Genomic DNA, 21,032 nt, shown 5'->3' on the forward strand with positions numbered 1-21,032 from the left:
TACGTGTTTTTTTTTTTTTGTACAATTCCTAGTAGAGCGACAAAAAGGCCACACGAGAGCTCGGAATTACATGGTTTTATTTGGCTGGTGAAATTCGTACCATCCGGGCTAGCACGCATCATTATTATTGGGTTGCATGCATCAATTTTAGTTCAATTCAAAAGGTTAAGCTGAAGCAAATAGACAGACTATTTCACTTCTAGACTTTCTTTTTTTTTAGCCTCAAGCATGAAAATATAAGTCCATTGTAATTATTTAATTTATTAATGCATGTTTTGCTCCCGGTTTCCCGGCCTTTCCCTCCGAATATCTTCTATGGTTTCCTCACGGTTTTGCCACCTTCTGTGTGCGTCCAGGCCAGCGGCAGCAGCCTCCTGGCGGCAGTGACCAGTGGCAGAACCAGCAATTTTGATTAAGGGGACCAAACAAATCATATTTTTAGTGTGATAAAATATACATAATTATATGTTTAACAACTTTTTAAATATTTTTACACTATTTATAACCAAAATCATAATATTTAAATAAAAATGGGTGAAAATTGATATTTTTTATGATGTAAATTCAAATATTTATATAGGTATTAAACAAAATCTACTGTGCAGGCGCGGGGGGGGGGGGGGGGGGGGGGGGGGGTGGTCTTCTTGGCCCCCTTGTTCCGCCACCGGCGGTGCTGGAGCTCAACCAGAATTTTAAAAATATGACCAACCTGCCATTGTAAAGATTAGTTACGATATAGTTATCCTTAATTCCTTATCCATTTTCATACACAAACATGATGATACATACCCTCGGTTATCACAATGAGAGAAAAGTTTGACAGAGAGTAATGCAGACCTCATAGGAAGCTATTTCGACCAATGGGACCTCTCAAAGACTAACCCAAATATTTTCTGGTTTAATCTTGTTTATCATAGAAATCCAATGCATAACTAAAAATAAACCAAAGCCTCTCAGTGCCTACAGAGGGGGCCTACAGTGGCGCCCCATCTTTCCTCTGGCTGCCACCGGTGGCCGCCGCCGTTCGCTCTTACTCGGCTGCGGTGTGGAGAGAGAAGGGGAAGAAACAAATGACTTAGGGTTCGGGGAGGAGGCTGGCTGCGGCGGGTTTTGTTCCACCGAGCAGCGCGAATGACCGTCGGATCGGATCTGACGGCTGGCGGCGGCCGAGCCACTTTAGGCCTAGGCCCACGTTGCGGCCTGGGCGCGGGGGAGCACGCCAGCCGCGGGCTTTTTAGCTACTGGGACGTGTGTTGTGTTACTGCTAGCTCGTATGAACAGTAAAGCTTATGAATTAATTTTATTTTTTTCAGAAGCAATTTTGATGATTTTTGTCTAGTTTTCAATCTCTACTCAAATTTGAACCAACGGGATAATTTGTTTAGATAGTAGATGAGTATGCTGAGATGCTTCTGATCAAGAATTATTATTTTTCAAGCTTTTTCATGTTTCCGCTACAACGACTATGTTAATCCTCTAATTAAATTAGAACCAAAGGAAAATATTTTAGTTAGAGTAGTAGTCCTATTTGTCTAAGTTAAATTATGATATTGTTATTTTTCTGATCAACTTTGATGATAACAATATTATAAGTTTATTCATGAGTTTTCCATGCATTAATACTATTTCTGCTCAACGGTGATGTAGAATTAATGTAGAAGAATGTTGTATTTATGATATTGCTATTTTTTAACTAAAGTTGATGATAGCAACATTATAATTTTTATTAATGAGTTTTATGCATTAGTTCTATTTCTGCCAAACGGTGATGTAAAGTTAATGTAGAAGCATATTGTATGTTTTAATTTTGACCAACGTTAAATTAATGCACGCAATTATTATATCAAATTTTTCTCACTTTCTCTGATGTTGTTTTCAGGATACAACCCATTGATGTTTATCTCGTCCATTCCGCCTCTCAATGGAAACAACTATAACGTATGACGAGAGAAGCTTGAGATAGCACTTGCGCTGTCCAACAATGATCTAGCGCTTATCTCTTCGTGTCCCACTGAGCCTGAGGACCAGGTGAGGGCCGAAAATGAGACTAATGCAGCTTTCGCTACTCGGCAGTATGACCATGCATCAGTGAGAATGAAGTACGACCTTGATCGTGCGAAGTGGGATAGTTCAAACCACAAGTGTTTAATGGTGATTAAGAGCTCCATCGAGGATCCAATAAGGGGATCAAACCCAGAATGTACCACCACCACTGAGTATCTAAAGATGGAGAGTCAGTTTACTGGCTCTTCAAAGGCTTATGCAAGCACTCTTATTAAGAAGTTAGTCAGTGAGAAATACACAGGTGGAGGGATTAGAGAGCACATACTGAAAATGAGCAACACGGTATCCAAGCTCCAGCCAATGGACATGGGGCTCAAGAATGAGTTCCTAATTTATTTGATTTTTGCTTCTTTGCCCAAAGAGTACGAAACCTTTGTCGTTAATTACAACCTACAACCAGATAAGTGGGACATTGAGAAGCTCATTGTCATGTGTGTGCAAGAAGAGAAGAGGCTTAAGAGCTCACATGGTGACTCCGTCAACCATGTGAAGGAAAATAAAAAGAACTTTAACAACAAGAACACTAAACCACAAGGGAAACCTTAGTGGGACAATAGCTCCCCCTCCAAGCCACAAGGAGAGGCCCCACTGAATGATCACCATCAGAAATTCAATAATGTTCAAGTAGACAAGGATACCTGCAAATGGTGCAAGAAGAAAGGACACTACCAGAAGGATTGTCCAGAGTTCCTGAAGCACCTGATGAGAAAAGGTGAGGACATTATTACATTTATAGATAAGTCCTTGTATTTAAGTTATCCAAAATCTACTTGGTGAATTGATTCAGGTGCAACTATTCATGTTACAAATTCATTATAGGGATTCCATACAAGTAGGACCCTGCAAAGAGGAGAAAGACACATTAAGGTAGCAAATGGAGTCAGAGCAGAAGTTGAAGCCATTGGAGAACTCCCATTAGAATTAAATGATGGCTTTGTACTTAATCTTATAGATATCCTTTATGTACCCTCTTTGCGTAGAAACTTAATAAGTGTTTCACGTTTAGACGATGATGGATTTGATTGACATTTTGGTAATGGCCAATGTAAGATTATGTTTAATCATAAGTGTGTTGGTCTTGCCTTCCGACAAGACGAGCTTTATTTGTTATCACTTTGTGAGAATATGAATATTGTGAGCACTATAAATGAGAATGTCTCCTCGTCTATGAATGTAAGTAATAAACGAAAGAGAATTCATGATGTATCATTGAAATTATGACACTGTCGTTTAGGCTATATTTCAAGGGGGAGAATAGAACGATTGATTAAGAAATCAATTCTTCCGCCATTAGAATTTTTAGATTTAGAACATTGCATTGATTGCATTAAAGAAAAGTATGTTATGAAAATAAAGAAAGACGTCAAACAAAGCGCAAGAATTTTATAAATAATTCACACAGATATATGTGGTCCTTTCCCTGTGAAAAGTGTGGATGGTTATGATTCATTTATAACATTCATAGATGATTATTCTCGTTATGGCTATATTTATCCAATCAAAGAAAGATCAGAAGTATTGGATAAATTTAAGATATTTAAAGCTGAAGTAGAAAATTAACACAATTTAAAGATTAAGATAGTAAGATCCGACCGTAGGGGGAGTACTACGGTCAACATACCCCATATGGCCAAATATCTGGACCTTTTACAAAGTTCTTACAGGAAAATGGCATAGTTGCCCAATACTCCACACTGGGCGAGCCTCAACAGAATGGAGTAGCTGAAAGACGGAACCGTACCTTAATGGATATGGTGAGAAGTATAATAAGCTACTCCACTTTATTGATAAGTTTGTGGATGGAGGCGTTAAAAACCACCATTCATATTCTCAATCGAGTACCAAGCAAGTCGGTGCCCAAAACACCATATGAGTTGTGGCCAGGAAGGGAACCCCCACTTAACCACTTATGTGTGTGGGGCTACCCAGCTAAGGCTAAAGTATTTAACCTAAATATTAGGAAGTTTGACTCTAAGGCAGTCAGCTGTCATTTCATTGGCTATCCAGATAAGTCAAAAGGTTATCGTTTCTACTGTCTTGACAGACATACGAAATTTGTAGAAACAAGACATGTTGTGTTCTTAGAGGATGAGATGGTCAGGGGAGCATGGTAGCGCGAGAAATTGACCATGAGGAGAAGTGGATATACGTGCCCACTCCGATAGTTCAGGAGCCATTTTTCTCGCTACCTGCTGCTGCAACACAAACAGTGTCGGACACTGTAGTGGCAACACCTGTTGTTAATTCTCCCGTGGCCACAATAAATGAACATGAGGAACCTGTCCTTTAGGATCCTATAGAGCCTGTTGTCGCACATGAGGAAGAGCAACAACAGCCCCACATGGAAAGTACAACTAATGAGGGCCCCAGAAGGTCTCAAAGAGCTAGAAAATCAGCCATTTCTGATGACTACGAAGTCTATGCTAGTGAAGAATTCCAAATGGAGGGTGAAGAAGAATTTCAAATGGAGGGTGATCCCACTTCATTTGAAGAAGCCATGAGAAGCGCTCACTCGTCGAAGTGGCTTGAAGCCATGCAAGATGAAATGAGATCAATGAGCACCAACGGTGTTTGGGACTTAGAAAAAATTCCTAAAGGAGCCAAGATAGTAGGCTGTAAATGGATCTACAAAACTAAATATGACTCCAATGGAAATGTGAAAAGATTTAAAGCGTGACTTGTGGCGAAAGGTTTGACGCAAAGAGAAGAAATAGATTACAATGAGACATTTTCTCCGGTCTCATGTAAGGATTTTTTTAGAATCATAATGGCGTTATTGGCTCATTACGATTTAGAATTACATTAGATGGATGTAAAAATGGCTTTCCTTAATGGGGATTTGGATGAAAATGTTTATATGGCACAACCAAAAGGTTTTGTCATAAAAGGAAAAGAACATATGGGATGTCGCCTGAAGAAATCCATTTACGGATTAAAACAAACCTCTAGACAGTGGTATTTAAAGTTTGATGGAATAATAAGAAAGTTTGGGTTTAAAGAGAATGACAATTGCATTTATACAAAGTTAAAGAAATGAAAAATTCATTTTCCTAATCCTGTATGTGGATGGTGTCTTACTCGTTAGTAGCGATGTTAATTTACTACGGGAGACGAAAAAGTTCTTGTCCTCAAATTTTGATCTGAAAGATCTCGGTGAAGCTTCGTTTGTTTTACGAATAGAGATTCACTAAGATAGAAGAAAGGGAGTTTTAGAATTATCGCAAAAGGCATACTTTGAAAAGGTTCTAAATAAATACATTATGCATGCATGTAAGCCCTCACATACTCCCATAGTCAAGGGCGATAGTTTTGGAGAATTACAATGTCCCAGGAATCAATATGAGATCGATCGAATGAAAGTAGTTCCATATGTTTCAGCTGTTGGAAGCTTACACTATGCTTAAGTATGTACACGCCCTGACTTAGCTTTTGTTACCGGGATACTTGGCAGATATCAGAGTAATCCAGGAATAGAACACTGGAGAATGGTAAAGAAAGCTTTGTGTTATGTGCAAGGCACAAAAGACCTCATGCTAACGTGCAGAAAATTGATTCCCTTCATATAGAGAGGTATTCATATTTAAATTTTGCGGGAGATGTAGATGATAGAAAGTCCACATCAGGCTATGTATTTACTCTCACAGGAGGAGCCATATCGTGGAAAAGCTCCAAGCAAACCGTCAAGGTATCGTCCACGATGTATGCCGAGTTTGTAGCATGTTATGAGCCCACGAGGCAGGTGAACTGGCTAAAAAAATTTATGCCTGGGTTGAAAGTGGTCGACGACATTCATAGACCACTCAAGTTGTACTGCAACAATAAGCCAAGTGATGCTGCCAAACACATTGACATAAAGTTTTATGTTGTGAAAGACAAAGTCCGAGATCATTCTATTAGTCTCGAGCATATAAGTACAAAGAGAATGCTTGCGGATTCGCTTACTAAAGGCTTACCGCCCAATGTGTTTAGAGAACACTTAGCCGGCATGGATTTACGGGAAAGCCTATGATCCCTGGACAATAAGGGTCTAGCTGAGAATCTGTTTCAAAACAGAGAGGTGTATTATAGCTGTTAATCCAATAGTACTAATTATTGTGACGAGGCACACTCTATGCGCTAATCTGTGATGGAATGGGAAAAGAGATAAGTATTTTAAGTTTAAGACAAAATGTGAGATCAAGGGGGAGAATGTTCGGTTGATCTCCACCGAGTCGGCCCAACGGCCGACTCAGGCCTTGATCCCGCGCCCTGATCGGGGGCGCCAAGCCGCACATATGGCTGGTGGCCCCCCGTCGTGCAGCGCTATATAAAGGAGGTGGGGGCCAGGGGTCGCGACATGAGGTTCACCGACGCCGCCACAACCCCACCAACAACCCTAATCCGATCTAGAGAGGGTGCGCTATGAGCGACAGGAAGCTTCACCGCCGCCCCTGCACCAACCCCGACGTCCACACCGCCGCCGGACGCCACTGCTACCCTTCACCGACACTTTGTGCCACCATCACCGTCGCCATGGCTTCCTCCCCCGCCAAGTCCACCGATGGTCGGTAACACCTCCCCTCTCTCATCCTTTCTTCTCTCTCTTTCTCCAGTACATATTCTAGATTGCTTTATCCCAAATGCAAGTGAAATCACCCGCTAGATCTACTAGTGATCCTAAGAATCTAACAAACCTCTCTCAGTGCCTCCTTGTACATGGCGTATAGGATGTCTGCTGACCTTGCTTCAGCATATCCTTGTCCTGCTTAGCCCTCTGCCTCTCCTGCCTGAGCTCGTCATAGAAGCCGTGGCACCTCTGCTCCAGCTCGCCAATCTGACCTTGGAGCGTGCTCGTCCGCGCCTGTGCCGCGGCGAGCTCTTGCTCGAGTTCGTGTGTCCTCGCCTGGGAAGCGGCGAGCTACACAAGCTGTGCAGTTGACAGCTCCACCTTACTCGCCCACGCCGCCTCCGCATCGCGCGCAAGCGCGTTGCCCCACCGGCGGTGGTAACAGTGCACAGTTAGCGCCGTGAGCACCGTTACCACCAGGCAAATGCCTCCGCCAACGAGACTAATCGGCACCTTCTCACCAACGGGTAGGTCGGTGAAACGGGGCTTGATGAACTGATAGGGTGGTACCGTGGAGTTGTTAAAGTGGTGTGAGCCTTCCATAGCTAAGGTGAACGTTCGAGGCCACCGCTGCCCACCACCTGCATAGAACATGACGACGGGATAAGATACTTAAAAAAAGCTAAAACAACTTATAATTTGATATTTGTTCAGTTTAGAGTTATGATATATTCTCATTTAAAATACCATGTTGAATAGTAGTGTTTTTAAGACATGTTTTTAATTTGATATTCATGAACATTGAATTTTATAACCAAATAATTAAAGGTCGATCCTACAGTGGTGTCTACCAGTTTAGACTTGCGTAAGCGTGCAGGCTGAAATACTTGATAAAAATATCCAGTGTGTTAAAGTTGTCTACATGATTTTGCAGCAAGCAGATACAACTCTTAACCAAGCAATGATGTTATGAGGCGGACCATCATCAGGGATGGTAATAAATTGCCATAACATTAATTAGAAATATGCAAGTTACTGCACAATATTTTATTAAAAATGAGCTGAATATTTCAGAATCTTCGCCATCTTGAGGGCGACAATTTCGAAATGTGCATTGCATAGTAGTGACACGCTGACAGCAAACAAAACATAAAATATTGCAAATACCAAAGAAACCAACCTTGATTAAGGTGGGTTTGTTAGTGACCAGACCACCTTTGCTTCCTTAATAGCTGCACGGATGTTTCTCAGCAAGTGCCAACCCAACTGCAATGGCGATACCCTGACCAAGAGGTCCTGCGGAACAACCATATGGAAATCGAAACTTAAGCTTTACAGTGCAGCTGGGAAACTTGCAAGTGTTAGCTATGTAGAGAAGAAAACAGACCAGAGGTAACTTCAACTCCTGGAGTCTCAAGTTTTCTGGGTGGCCCGGTGTGCTGCTTCCCCATTGCTTGAACTGCTTCAAGTCCTCCTCCTGCAGCAGTATTCCGGCCGTTAAAACAAATTCAGTCGCACAAGAGTTAATGTACATGTTCCATATGAAACAGCAAGCAGTTCTAGTCTGATAAGCAGGATATGTGCAGGTGTGATGTGTTCAATGAAATGCCAATCGGTGACGGAGCTCAACCAGAATTTTAGGTGGGGCGGACCGTGCACACATAACTAATAGTACGAAATAAGAGAGACAACATATGCACACCATATTTTTAATAATATAACACAGACGCATATAAATAGTCAAATTTAAAGATCAATTGAAGATAGTACCTTCTATTAGAAGGTAGCGGTCCATAGCACCTTAAGTCCAATACAATTCATTAATTCAACATATACCAACTGAATAAGAGTCCAAGATTAAACTATTCAAGAGCTAACGAACTGGTAAATTTGAAACAAATCAATCAATTCATCTAGCCATCATAAGAGGAAATACAATAGAACAAGAAGCCATCATCGCCTGACACAGAATAACTTGCTCGTATAAAATACAACATTACCATGTAAACAGAGAATTACATAGATAAGTAGGACCATAATCAATGAACATATAGGTTCAACAGAACAGTTCAAGCATACGAAAGATCTAGGTTCAGCAGAACATATCTTCCTGCTCACCACCGCCATTCCCCTCTGGCCCACCCCCACCCTCTCCTCCATACAGCACAGCAACAATTTGCAGGTAGGCACCAGCTAGGGGCGGCAGCAGCTGCACTACAACAGGCAGCGAGGGGCACCGGGGCGGCTGCTGCCGGCTGTGCCGCGTAGGCTAGCGGCAACAGCGGGCCAGCATTGGAAGGGACACAGAGGGGCATCAGCAGCTAGGGTGTGACGGTGGCATGCTTGGGGCAGCGCAGCGGAGGCCGCCGGCGCCCTTAGCCTCGATGTCGTGATGTGGATTTTTTTTTTTGAGAATGCTGGAGGGTCTTGCGCCCCTACAGAAATTTAGGCCCCGTTTAGCAGGGCTTCTTCACCGGCTTCAGGAGCTATTTTCTGCCAAACGGAGTAAAGTGAAATAGCTTCACTAGTGAAGCCCCTAAAACATGCTCTCACAGTGATTTGGGGTGGGATGGAGAAAAAAAAAAGTGGCTTCTCCTGGCTCCTCATTCAGACCCCTAAAAACATGCTCTCACAGGGAAGCCATTTTGCCAAATGGTTTACCAAAACCGCTTCAGCTCCACTGGTGGAGCTGTTCGTGGAGCTGAAGTAAAAAAAATGGCTTCACTAGTGAAGTGAAGCTCTGCCAAATGGGACCTTATTACAATAAAAAACACAGTTGTGGAATTGGGGGAGGTCGAGAGAGGGAGATTGCGACGTGAGATGTATGGGTCGTCCAGGAGTGGGCTAGCTCAAGGGTTGTTGGGCCTTTAGGCCCTCCACAGTCCACAGCGTGAGGCTTGACTAAGATGGCAACAGGTACAAAATATCCGCATGCCCGTGGGTAAGAGACCCGCTGGGCAAGGATACAGGTGTATGAGTCTGCCCGCGGGCACGAATACGGGTACGTCCCCAAACCCGGCGGATATCAGCTTACGGGCGAGAAAATGTGCTACCCGCACCCACAAACCCGCCATACCCGTTATCCCCAACGCTGGCAACCAACAGCCCACATTCTTGTTCACGGCCCATTGAAGCCCAGCACAAAAGTCGCATATAAAAGAAGCTAAACCTAACTGCCCAACATATCTCCACTCCCCACTCTCCTGTCTAGCCGCCGTCGCTGCCTGCTTAGCGAGTCGTGATTGCGCGTCGCACTTCCGCGGTCCCGAAGCATCACGCCCACAGTCCCTCTTGCTCGCAAGTTCTAGATCGAGAGACGCATTTCCTTCTCTTGCAGTCATGCTCATGCATGCAGCATGCGTTCCAGATCGAGAGCCGCACTCCCTATCTCTTGCAGTCACGCATTCAGCAGGCATGCATCCTTGAACACTCGTCCATGATTGGCTAAAGGAGAAAAGAAGCGTAGAACTGCTGGTCCTTCAACTCTGGTCCGTGATTGGCTAAAGGATGAGGATTGAAGTCTTGGAGGAAAGCAGCACAGCACTGCTGTCCGCTTTGCATTTTTTTATTTGGATTTTTTGAGATAGGAACTACAATTGTTTCTACTTTACTTTCTCGATTGGAAATTTATTGTTGTATAGTCCTCGCCGCCCTGCAGTCGTCCTTGCCGTCACCGCCCTCCTCTAGATCTTGCGGGCACACGGGCATGCCCGCGGGCAAGGCATGCCGGCGGATAGCGGGCGCGGGCATGGGATGGTGCCCATGGCGGGTGGCGGGCACGGGTACGGGCACGGAATTTTGGTCGTGGGCGTGGGCATGCAACACCTCTATCCGCGGGCATTTTGCCCGTTGCCATCTTTAGGCTTGAGTGGTGCTCGTAGAGGAGAGAGAGATTTTGGGAGTCACTCGTTCTCACGGCAGAAAGTGATTTCAGCTTTCACCGGTGCCAGAAAAATCAAGAGGGGAGCAACTACTTGCTCCGGTGCCTAAACAATATAATAAAATAAAATTTCGTTGGTACTTCACTGGCCGATGCAGAATACTGGTTGGGTTTAGCTAGTGGGTTCTATGTGTTTCTTTCGAGTCTGTCTACTACACAACCATATGTTTTATGTAAACATATGATTTTTTTTTGCACCATAGAAATAAGATCCAACAGCTTCCACCCTTCTTCTACCTCCAGCCTCCAGCCTTCTTCTACCTCTAGACAATCACAAATCACAGGATCACAGATCCACAGATCACAAGAAACATTTTTTTCTATTGAAAGAAAAATCACAGATCGCAGAGGAGGAGGAACACGCCCCGGATCGCGTTCGTGGCGGCCTGCCTTACCAGCTCCCGCGGCGCTTCCGACGCCTTGGTGGTGGGGTGGAAGGCCCCGGCGAACGGGGTGAGCGTGACGTTCCTCGGCACGCCCGTGAGGAGGGCGGCGGCCTTGCCGGCGTCGCCAGCGACACCGACGGTGAGCTCGTCGTCCCGCAAGGAGAATAGGCACGGTGACGCGGATGACGATGGGCTGGCCTTGGGTGCCGCTGCAGTGCTGGTGGTGCTGGTGAGCTTGGGCGCGGCGGCGGCAGTTGTGGCAATCTTGGCTGTGGGCTTCGACTCGTTAGGTGGCATCAATGGCAACGCGATGGTCAACAACGATCAGAGGATCGCTCTCACTCGGACGGTGTATGGCTGCTGTTCTCTATGCCAAAGCTCGCTGAGAAGAACAGAGCGAGTTCCATGGCGCGATATATAGGCGCGGGAGCAGGGAGGACGAAGGTGACGGGCCCTTTTTTCATAGATAAAAAAAATCCATGTATATTTTTTTTTGCTAAAACATATGTGTGTTGTATAGCATTTACGTTTCTTTTTTCTCTCCTATGGGTCCCAACAGTGATGCCCAGCAGCTCTACACGCTGTAGCAACTGAAGAACGCTCCTGGTTTTGGCAGTGGGGTCTGGTCCGATTTTTTTGCTGGCTCTACTTCCACACCGTGGAAGGCCTTACTCGGGCGCCATCGACCTTCTCGTGCGACGCACAGAACGCACTCCTGCGCGTCTCGCCGCTCGCCGCCGGTCACCGCTCCACGTAGTGGCGGAGCCTGAACCATTATGGGGCAGTTCGGCTGGTAAGAAAACCAGCCGGATTTCACTCTGCACGGCTGGTTTTTATTGTTCACTCTCTCACGAATTTCTTCAAATTCATCCAGATTTCTTCAAATTCCTCCCAGCGAATAGGACCTATATAGGCAGTGGCGGAGCCAGGATTTATACTCAGGGGGGGCCGGCCGTCAGGAATTATACTTAGGGGGCCGACTCGGTCTTTTTCATTGCGATAATTTTATTATCTAGTTGTGTTTTGTATGATTATATTATCTAGAATATATTAATAGATATATGACAAGGATTTTATATAATCTCCCTCTTAATATAAATAAAAAATATTAAGTCATACTACTAATTTTTTTTTGTCAAACATTGGGGGGGGGGGGGGGGGGCATGGCCCCTGCCAGCCCCCCCTTGGCTCCGCCAGTGTATATAGGGGGAGGGTAATTTGCTAATTAAAATCAATATGTACGTAGGTGATGGAAAAAATAGTTTTAGTACTTATAATTAGGTCACAGTTCACAGGATACATAGAGCATACAGCTATGCAATTTGGGGCTTAGGACAAATTAAATAACAAAGATTTAAAATTATCTCAAAAAAGCATCAGAAGATCTCACTAGACAACAAATTATTACTCAATTAGTGACTTCTAGTATGCATAGCCCGTAGGTTTTACAGATTAAATAATTTAGAACCAAAAAGTAGAAGAATCAATAAGAACAACATCTGTCCCTCTATCCCTAATAATAAAAATACAAAATTTCTAGCCTTTTTTTTTTGCTAGCCCATTCTAATCTGGCCAAAACGTCCAGCCACTCTCTAGCTTTCGGCCCGACCCGATTCGATCGGATGGACTCACAGCGCTCCGCTTCCCGTCGCTCCCGTCCCGTCGTTCCTCTTCATCTCGATAAAAAAAAAAATCGCGGCGAGTGGCGTCGCTCCCGTCCCGGTCGTTCCTCTTCTTCTCGATAAAAGAACGCGGCGAGTTGCGTCGGGAGAGGTGCGGAGCGGCGGTGCCAGTACTGGGCGTGCGACGGCGGGCGTGGGTACGCTACGCCCAGGGTGCCCAGCACGCGGATGGGGTCCTACGCCGCGCCCGAGGCCGCCGCCGTCGCGCACGACTCCACCGCGTTCCTCCTCCGCGGCCGTACAGCACATCGCGTCCGCGGGCGGCTCTCTTGCCTCTGCCCGCCCAGTCCGCCGCCTCAGCTGGCATTGGCGGCATCACGCAAAGCAGCGAAAGAACAATGGCACAAGACGTGATTTTGTCCGAGCAAGTCGGAATCGGAGTGGGAATTTAATTAGAATCGAATCAAACGAAAGCTCCACCTCCTACGAGAAAAATCAAATCCAGGGGTACCTGACTTGTTGCATTGAGTTGCAGCCATGGCCACCACCTATAATACTTCCTGCAACTGGCCTATATTATCCTATCAACACGTTGGTGCTGGCTGACAATTCAGGACTGGTACAGCTTTCACATTGCAATGCTTCCACAGCCTCGCAACAACTTTTCTCAGTTCGCCTACAAGTCTCCGATGAAACCAGACATGGAGATCGTTCGAGCATGGTTAGGACTGTCAACATGTCAAGAATGACTCTATGGCCGCTGGTAATTCAATTCTCTCACTTGATGATTGACGACCCTTGATGGCTTGGCCTATATTGATGACTTGGGTTATCTGCAAAGGAAGTTCAGAACACTGTCATGACGAATCAGTGCCTATACGATACCTCGACGCTTGAAGATTTAACAGCTTGGGGGCGAGCTGTTACTTAAGCGGGGGAGAATGTTAGGGACATGGGCTACTATTAGTAATACATAATGGGTTTTGGACTTGAGCCTGTGTGTCTCTTACTGGTTGGGCTTAGCCCGTGTATGAAATAGTATATCTACATGTTTCTATGGAGAGAGAGGGATACGAAGAATATTGTAATCAACAATCAGATATCCTAATATGTTCTAGCTACTCATCTTCTGTTCATCTTCTTACTCCCAATTCCCCTTCCTTCCTAGCTATTCTGGATGAATTGCTACTGCTGTATTGCTGCACTATCCTCCGATTCCATCTCTTCCCCCTGTGCTGCTGCTAACACTGTACAAGTTTCCTGCGCCGCAGAATCTAAAAGAGAAGATTTTACATTGAAAATTGGAAGAAAGTTCGATGATTTGACACACCATGTGTGGCAAAACAAAGAAGGAAACGTTAGAATCCTCAAGCAGTTGAGCCAGCGGCGGCTGGTGCAACGTACTCGGAGAGGAGCTCGCCTACCGCTACCACTGCCGGCTGCGCTCCTCCAACTCCGGCCGCGTCCTTACCACCTTCGCCGACGGCATCCTGCTCCCGCGCACCGTCATCCTCCCGAGCTCCTCCCCAGCCATCGCCCGCCGCTCCATCTCCTCCCTTCGCCGCCTCCTGCTCCAGCTCACCGCGCCGGCCACAGAGAGCGCCAACACGCTGGCTCCCAGCACCCCACCAGCGCCGACGCCCACCGTCCACGCCCACCACCTGGCTCTCACGGCCGAGGCTGGCGGCGGCGTCTCGGGCAGCCGCACCGCGATGCCGAAGTGGCCCGTGCCGGTGACCAGGCACGCGGAGCCCGACGCGGCGACGGCGTGCATGGCCACGACCTCCCCGCTGGCCGCGAACGTCACGCACCGCGCGGTGGTGGCGTTGAACATGAACCCCTTCTCCGCCGACAGGTCGTCCTTGAACTCGACGCGCACCGGCGCGCCGAACGCCCGGAGCGAGACCCGGGCGTCGGGCCCCGCCGACGCGTCGTACGCGAGGAGGCCCGCCACGGGCGCGGCCAGCGCGTACCGACGCGGCGCGGCGAACGCGGCCGTCGTGGAGTTGCGCACGAAGCGCTCGAAGACGATGGTGAGGCGGCGCGCGAACGGGACCGGCACGACGCGCGGCGGGATGGCGAAGCCCGTGGCGTTGACGCCGTCGGCCCAGAGCGCGTTGCTGCGCACGCGCAGCGCCCAGGCCCGGACGACGCCCGCGCCGGCGGAGAGGTTGGCCGGGAGGGGCAGGTCGACGAGCTGGCCCGTGTTGGCGGTGTCGCGGAGCAGCTCGGACGCGCGGGCGCGGACCGCGGCCTCGATCGCCGAGATGTTTTCGGTGCGGCTCTGCGGCTGCGCCGTGCAGGGGTGAAAGAAGCAAGCGGCGAGGACGACGGCGTGCACGAGCAGCGACGGCAGCAGCTGCAGGGATGCCTTGGCCATTGACGCCTTGTCTTCGTCGGTGCGCTCGCTCTGCGCCGGCGTGTGACGGCGGCGGCGGCAGGAAGCCGCCATCGCGACGGAGAGGAATGGAATGGAACGGAACGGTGGTGGTTGGATAGGCCAAGCTGGGCACGGAGGCTAATTAGCAAAGGAAGGAGGTGTGTTTGCTTTATTTAGGAGGCCATGGCCAAGGGCGTTAATGGCCGGCCGGACGATTATATGCACCGAGCAGGAGAGCTGGGGCATGGACCTCGCTAGGCAGATACAGAGGCAGCAGCCGCGCGCTTAGCTAGCTAGCTTTTCCCTACGGGCTCCGGCAACGGCAACTGCCGAGAGCAAGTGGCCAAACCAACCAACGATTCCGGCAGCAGGCAAACGAAACTCGCTGTCTTGAGCGAGCACAGGGAGCTTATCTGACGACAAGACAATCACACATTCCATTTTCTTTTCCCATCGAGGAGCAGTTGATGCTACTGCTCTAGAACTAACACAATACTGTGTGTTTGCAGTGGCCTAGCGGCCGGTGCAGTGAATTGTGGAAGGCTAGTGCGTGAGTGCAGCTGACTGATTGGCAGGCGGCAGCTTTGTTGGAGCTCATAGGAGGAGTATAGGACTAGGACGGCAGGTGACCGGCACATGACAGATGACGGCCGGCCATGGACCAAGGTTAAAAGTGATTGGCATTTGCAGGTCGGGCGTTTACGAGGTGATGCGAGTGGGAGCAGGTTGGCTGCTCAATGCTGATGCCTCAAATCTCCAGTGGCGACTTTCTGTTTGGACAGAGGTTGGCGTCCGCTGTAATCCCGGCGCGCGTTTCCCGCAGATACTTGTGTCTGTTTGGCCACCAGCGTACAGACCACACACAGGTCTCTGTTGCCATGAAAATGGTGGAACTATCATACATCCATGAATCCATCCAGAATACTCATCCATCCATGAATCCATGATGCTCACGAGATCAACAAGAATCGAGCAGTCCCACAGCTCGCGTGATACTTTACACACTCGTGCACTAGAAATGGAAATCGAAAACAAGGTGCACATTTTAACGCTCGAATTAAACATTGAACTAGATATACTGACACTGACACAGTGTAATGAGCACGCATGCGGTCCGGTTTGCCTTCATCTGAAGGCCTCATGCTCACCGTGCAGTACGGAGCACGAGATCGAGCTGGTGGTGCCTCTGTTGAGAACAACACGACCTTAGCCGTAGATCTAGCGGTTACATCTTACTATAAATATGATAAACACATCCTAGAACTTTGAACTACTACATCTAGAGGAAGAGAAAGGGATGGAAAGGGCTGACCGTCTATGCCCTTGGAGGAGGATCCGCTCGCGTCCGCCATGGAGTCGATGAATGCAGTGGTGCCGTATAGTGGTCGTAGATGACACGGTCCGGTGGCGGTGGGTCGGCGAAGGCAGTGGAGTCCGGTGACGCAGTCTGGTGGTGCAGTTCGGTGACAGCGAGGCAGTGGAGCTTCCCGTCACTGGCTATGCACCCTCTAGATCGGATTAGGGATTTCGGTGGGGAACTGTAACTCGGTCAACCTCGTACTCAGAGCCGCCACCCCCACCTCTATATATAGCGCAGTATGACAGGGGCCCTTCAGCCATAGTGGGCTGGGCGCTCCCGATCAGGGCACGGATCAAAGGACCAACTGGGCCGTTGGGCCCAGTTTAGGATTATAAATCAATCTAACAATCTTCCCCTTGATCTCCTACTATCTTTCAATTTCATATCATTTACTTTTGTTCATTCCATTACAGATTAGCGCATAGAGCATGTTTCATCGTTACGGTCAATTGCTGATAGATTTAACAACTACAACACACCACTCTGTTCTGAAATAGACACTTAACTTTGGGCATTCTTTTGTCCAGGAATTATAGGCTTTCTCTTAAACCTATGCCGGCTACATGTTCTCTGAACACGTTGGGTGGTAAGCCTTTTGTAAGCGGATCTGCGAGCATCTTTTCGGTACTTATATGCTCAAGACTTATGACATGATCCAAGACTTTATCTTTCACAACATAATACTTTATGTCAATGTGTTTGGCAGCACCACTTAACTTATTGTTGTGAGCATACTGTACTGTCGGATTATAATCGCAGTATAACTTAAGTGGTCTATAGATGTCGTCAACCACCTTCAAACCGGGTATGAACTTCTTTAGCCAGTTCACCTGCCTTGTTGCCTCATAACACGCTACAAACTGGGCATACATTGTGGACGATGTAGTGACGATTTGCTTTGAGCTTTTCTAAGAAATAGGTCTCCCTGCGAGAGTGAATACATATCCAGACGTAGATTTTCTATCATCTCCCGCATAATCAGAATATGAATATCCCACTATATGAAGTGAATTTGATCTTCTATACGTCATCATGAGGCTTTTCGTTACTTGTAAATAACGCAAGACTTTCTTTACTAATTTTCAGTGTTCTGTTTTAGGATTGCTCTGGAATCTACCAAGTAACCCGGTAGCAAATGCCAAGTCAGGGCGCGTACATACTTGAGCATATTGCAAGCTTTCGACAGCTGAAGCATATGGAACCGTTTTCATTTGATCGATCTCATACTGATTCCTAGGGCATTAAAAATCCCCATAGCTGTCGCCCTTGACTATAGGAGCAGGTGAGGGACTACATTTGTGCATATTGAATTTCTTTAATATCTTTTCTATGTATGCCTTTTGTGACAGTCCTAATACCCCATTACTTCTATCTCGGTGAATCTCGATCCCTAGAACGAACGAAGCTTTACCAAGATCTTTCATATCAAATTTTGAGGACAAAAACTTCTTTATCTCCAGTAGTAGACTGACATCACTACTAGCAAATAATATATCATCCACATACAGGACAAGGAAGATAAACTTCCCATTCTTAAACTTTGCATAGACACAATTATCCTCTATATTCTCTTTAAACCCAAAATTCCTTATTGTCTGATCAAACTTCAAGTACCACTGTCTTGAAGCTTATTTTAATCCATAAATGGATTTCTTTAGGCGGCATCCATTTTGTTCTTTTCCTTCCATGACAAAACCTTTCGGTTGTGCCATGTAAATATTTTCCTCCAAGTCCCCGTTGAGAAATGTCGTCTTTACATCTATCTGATGTAATTCTAAATCGTAATGTGCCACTAATGCCATTATGATTCTGAAGGAATCCTTACATGAGACTGGAGAAAAGGTCTCATTGTAATCAATGCCTTTTTCTTTGCGTAAAGCCTTTTACCACAAGTCACGCTTTATATCTCTCTATATTCTCATGAGAGTCAAGTTTTATTTTGTAGACCAATTTATAGCCTACTGTTTTGGCTCCTTTAGGAATTATTTCCAAGTCCCAAACTTTATTGGCATTCATAGATTTCATTTCATCTTCCATGGCCTCAAGCCACTTTGATGAATGATCACTTCTCATGGCTTCTTCAAATAAGGTGGGATTATCCTCCATTTGAAATTCCTCAGTGTTGTATACTTCATAGTTAGTAAGAATAGCTGATTTTCTAACTCTTTGATACCTTTTAGGGGCCTCCACATTTGGCACATCTTCTATTTGAGGCTGTTGTTGCTCCCCCTCATGTGTGGCAGTCGGTTCTATAGGATCGTGAAGAACAGGTTCCTCATCGTCATTCATTGTTGCCACAGGCGGAATAACAACAGGTGCTGGTACCACAGTATCTTGCACTGTCGGTGCAACGAAAGCAGGTAGTGAGAAAAATGGCTCATGAATCATTGGAGTGGACGCATACACCCACTTCTCTTCAAGGTCAATTTCTCGAGCTACCATGCCCCCCTCATCATTTCATCCTCTAGGAAGACTGCGTGTCTCGTTTTCATAAACTTTGTATGTATGTCTGGACAGTAGAAACGAAAACTTTTTGACTTTTCTAGGTAGCTAATGAAATGGAAACTTACTGTTTTAGGATTTAGCTTCTCAATGTTTGGGTTAAATACTTTAGCCTCAGCAGGACTCCCCCACACACGTAAGTGGTTTAGTGAGGGTACTCTTCCTATCCACAACCCATACGGTGTTTTAGGCACCGACTTACTTGGTACTCTATTGAGAATATGAATGCGGTTTTTAACGCCTCCAGCCATAGGCTCAACAGTAAGGTGGAGTAACTTATCATACTACGCACAATATCCATCATGGTATGATTACGTCTTTCAGCTACTCCATTCTGCTAAGGTTCATCCGGTGTAGAATACTGGGCTACTATGCCATTCTCCTGTAAGAACCTTGCAAAAGGTTCAGGAACTTGGCCATATGAGGTATGCCGACCGTAGTACCTCTATGGTCAGACCTGACTATCTTAATCTTAAAATTGTATTGGTTTTCAACTTCTGCCTTAGATATCTTAAATTTATCCAATGCTTCTGTTCTTTCTTTGATTGGATAAATGTAGCCATAACGGAAGTAATCATCTGTGAATGTTATGAATGAATCATAACCATCCACACTCTTTACAGGAAACGGACCACATATGTCTGTGTGAATAATCTATAAAATTCCTACGCTTTGTTTGACATCTTTCTTAATTTTCTTTACATACCTTTCTTTTATGCATTCTCTGTATTGTTCTAAATCTGAGAACTCTAATGGAGGAAGAATATCATTCTTAACTAGTCTTTCTATTCTCCCCTCGAAATATGGCCTAAACGACAGTGCCATAATTTCGACGAAGCATCGTGAGCTTTCTTTCATTTTCTGTTTACATCTACAGACGAGGATATATTCTTATTGTCGCACGCAACGTTCCCATCATCGCATACAACATTTACATCATCACGTAGTGATAACAAATAAAGCTCATTTTGTACATACAGGGATTTATTTATGAACGTAATAATGTTCTCACCTTTCTTTGCCATGATCATCTTAAGTAATCGGAACAATCTTTCTTATAATATCCCGTATTCTTACAATAGAGACACTGGTCTTTCTCTACTATGAACTTATTCTGCTGAGGCTGATGCAGCATGAGACCCTTTCTCTTTGACTTTGAGAAGTTAGCATTATTATTCTTTTTCTTGTTATATTTCACATAATTGATAGTGCCACCATTGGCAGCTTTCATTCTCTCCTTCTCTTACACACACATAGCCATGAGCCTCTCTAAGCCCCACTTCTCGAGCTGTATGTTGTAGTTGACAACAAAAGTGTTAAATTCATTTGGCAAGGAAGCAAAAATTAGGTGGATAAGAAACTCTTCCTTGAGAGCCAGATCCATTGGTTTTAGCTTGGCTGTCAAATTACTTATCCTTAGTACGTGCTCTCTTATGCCACCATTTTCAGAGTACCTCTCTGTCACCAGCTGCTTTATCAGTTGGGTAGCATATGCCTTTAAAGAGCCAGTGAACTGACTTTTTATTCTATCGAGGTACTCAGTGACCGTGTCACACCCTGGGATTGAGCCCATAATTGCAAGCTCAATCGTGTTCTTTGTCACAGCCAAACATTTCTTGTTAGCAGTGACCCACTTCCTATGCTCAAGGTCATAGGACATCTTTTGGGATGCAAAATCCCTCTCTCTAGTTGCCCAAGCGGCATCAGCCTCATTTGTCTTCCTCACCGGTGCCACAGGCTCAGTGGGACACGGTGAGGTGACTACCCAGTCCACCTCAGTCAAGATGAAGGTCAGGTCAATCTTTTTCTTCCACTCCATGTAGTTATCACCTTTGCGAGTGGGGATCTCTTTGAGACAACCCATCAAGTTGTATCCGCCTGAAAACACAATTCATATAGAGTGAGAACATAAATAATAACAACAACTGCATGCCTTGATTCCAGCCTTGGTCAAAATTAAAACATACAACTGTTTATACATTAAATCTACATCACCGTTGGGCAGAAATAAAAATACTGCATAAAATCATTAAAATTACGATATTGTTATTAACAACGTTGGTCAAAAAATAATAACATCATAATCATGTCAAAATCTCTTTTTCTTCAATTAAATATCACTGGTTCAAAATAACTAGAGAATAAACTATTTCTTTAGCAGCGGAAAACGTAAAAAATATCTATTTTTCATAAGCATTTAACTTTTCTCAAATATTCTCTAAAAAATTATCC

The 21,032-nt window shown here is 45.6% G+C and overlaps 2 protein-coding genes and 1 long non-coding RNA gene across 3 annotated transcripts; 1 reads left to right on the forward strand and 2 right to left on the reverse strand.

Moving 5' to 3' along the window:
• The first annotated feature begins 2,094 nt into the window (after positions 1 to 2,094).
• LOC136525667 (uncharacterized) lies at positions 2,095 to 2,610 on the forward strand. The gene has a single exon (XM_066518578.1). It carries the CDS (start codon positions 2,095 to 2,097, stop codon positions 2,608 to 2,610), a length of 516 nt encoding a protein of 171 aa, XP_066374675.1.
• A 4,498-nt stretch (positions 2,611 to 7,108) lies between these two features.
• LOC136527137 (uncharacterized) lies at positions 7,109 to 8,729 on the reverse strand. The gene is made up of 3 exons (XR_010776688.1): positions 7,998 to 8,729; positions 7,791 to 7,906; positions 7,109 to 7,251 (listed from the first exon to the last, which is right to left on the reverse strand). It is a non-coding gene; the product is annotated as an uncharacterized lncRNA (long non-coding RNA).
• A 3,756-nt stretch (positions 8,730 to 12,485) lies between these two features.
• LOC136529759 (uncharacterized) lies at positions 12,486 to 15,345 on the reverse strand. Its single transcript, XM_066522831.1, has one exon. The coding sequence runs from the start codon at positions 15,008 to 15,010 to the stop codon at positions 13,985 to 13,987; it is 1,026 nt and encodes a 341-aa protein (XP_066378928.1). The 5' UTR covers positions 15,011 to 15,345; the 3' UTR covers positions 12,486 to 13,984.
• Between the last annotated feature and the right edge of the window lie 5,687 nt (positions 15,346 to 21,032).

This window comes from Miscanthus floridulus, chromosome 19, assembly GCF_019320115.1.
Source record: "Miscanthus floridulus cultivar M001 chromosome 19, ASM1932011v1, whole genome shotgun sequence".
In the NCBI taxonomy this organism is placed as follows: domain Eukaryota; kingdom Viridiplantae; phylum Streptophyta; class Magnoliopsida; order Poales; family Poaceae; genus Miscanthus; species Miscanthus floridulus.

What these genes read in the sequence shown, in the direction of transcription:
- LOC136529759 (XM_066522831.1), bottom strand. Translation starts at nt 15,010, where the DNA reads ATGGCGGCTTCCTGCCGCCGCCGCCGTCACACGCCGGCGCAGAGCGAG.
- LOC136525667 (XM_066518578.1), top strand. Translation starts at nt 2,095, where the DNA reads ATGAAGTACGACCTTGATCGTGCGAAGTGGGATAGTTCAAACCACAAG.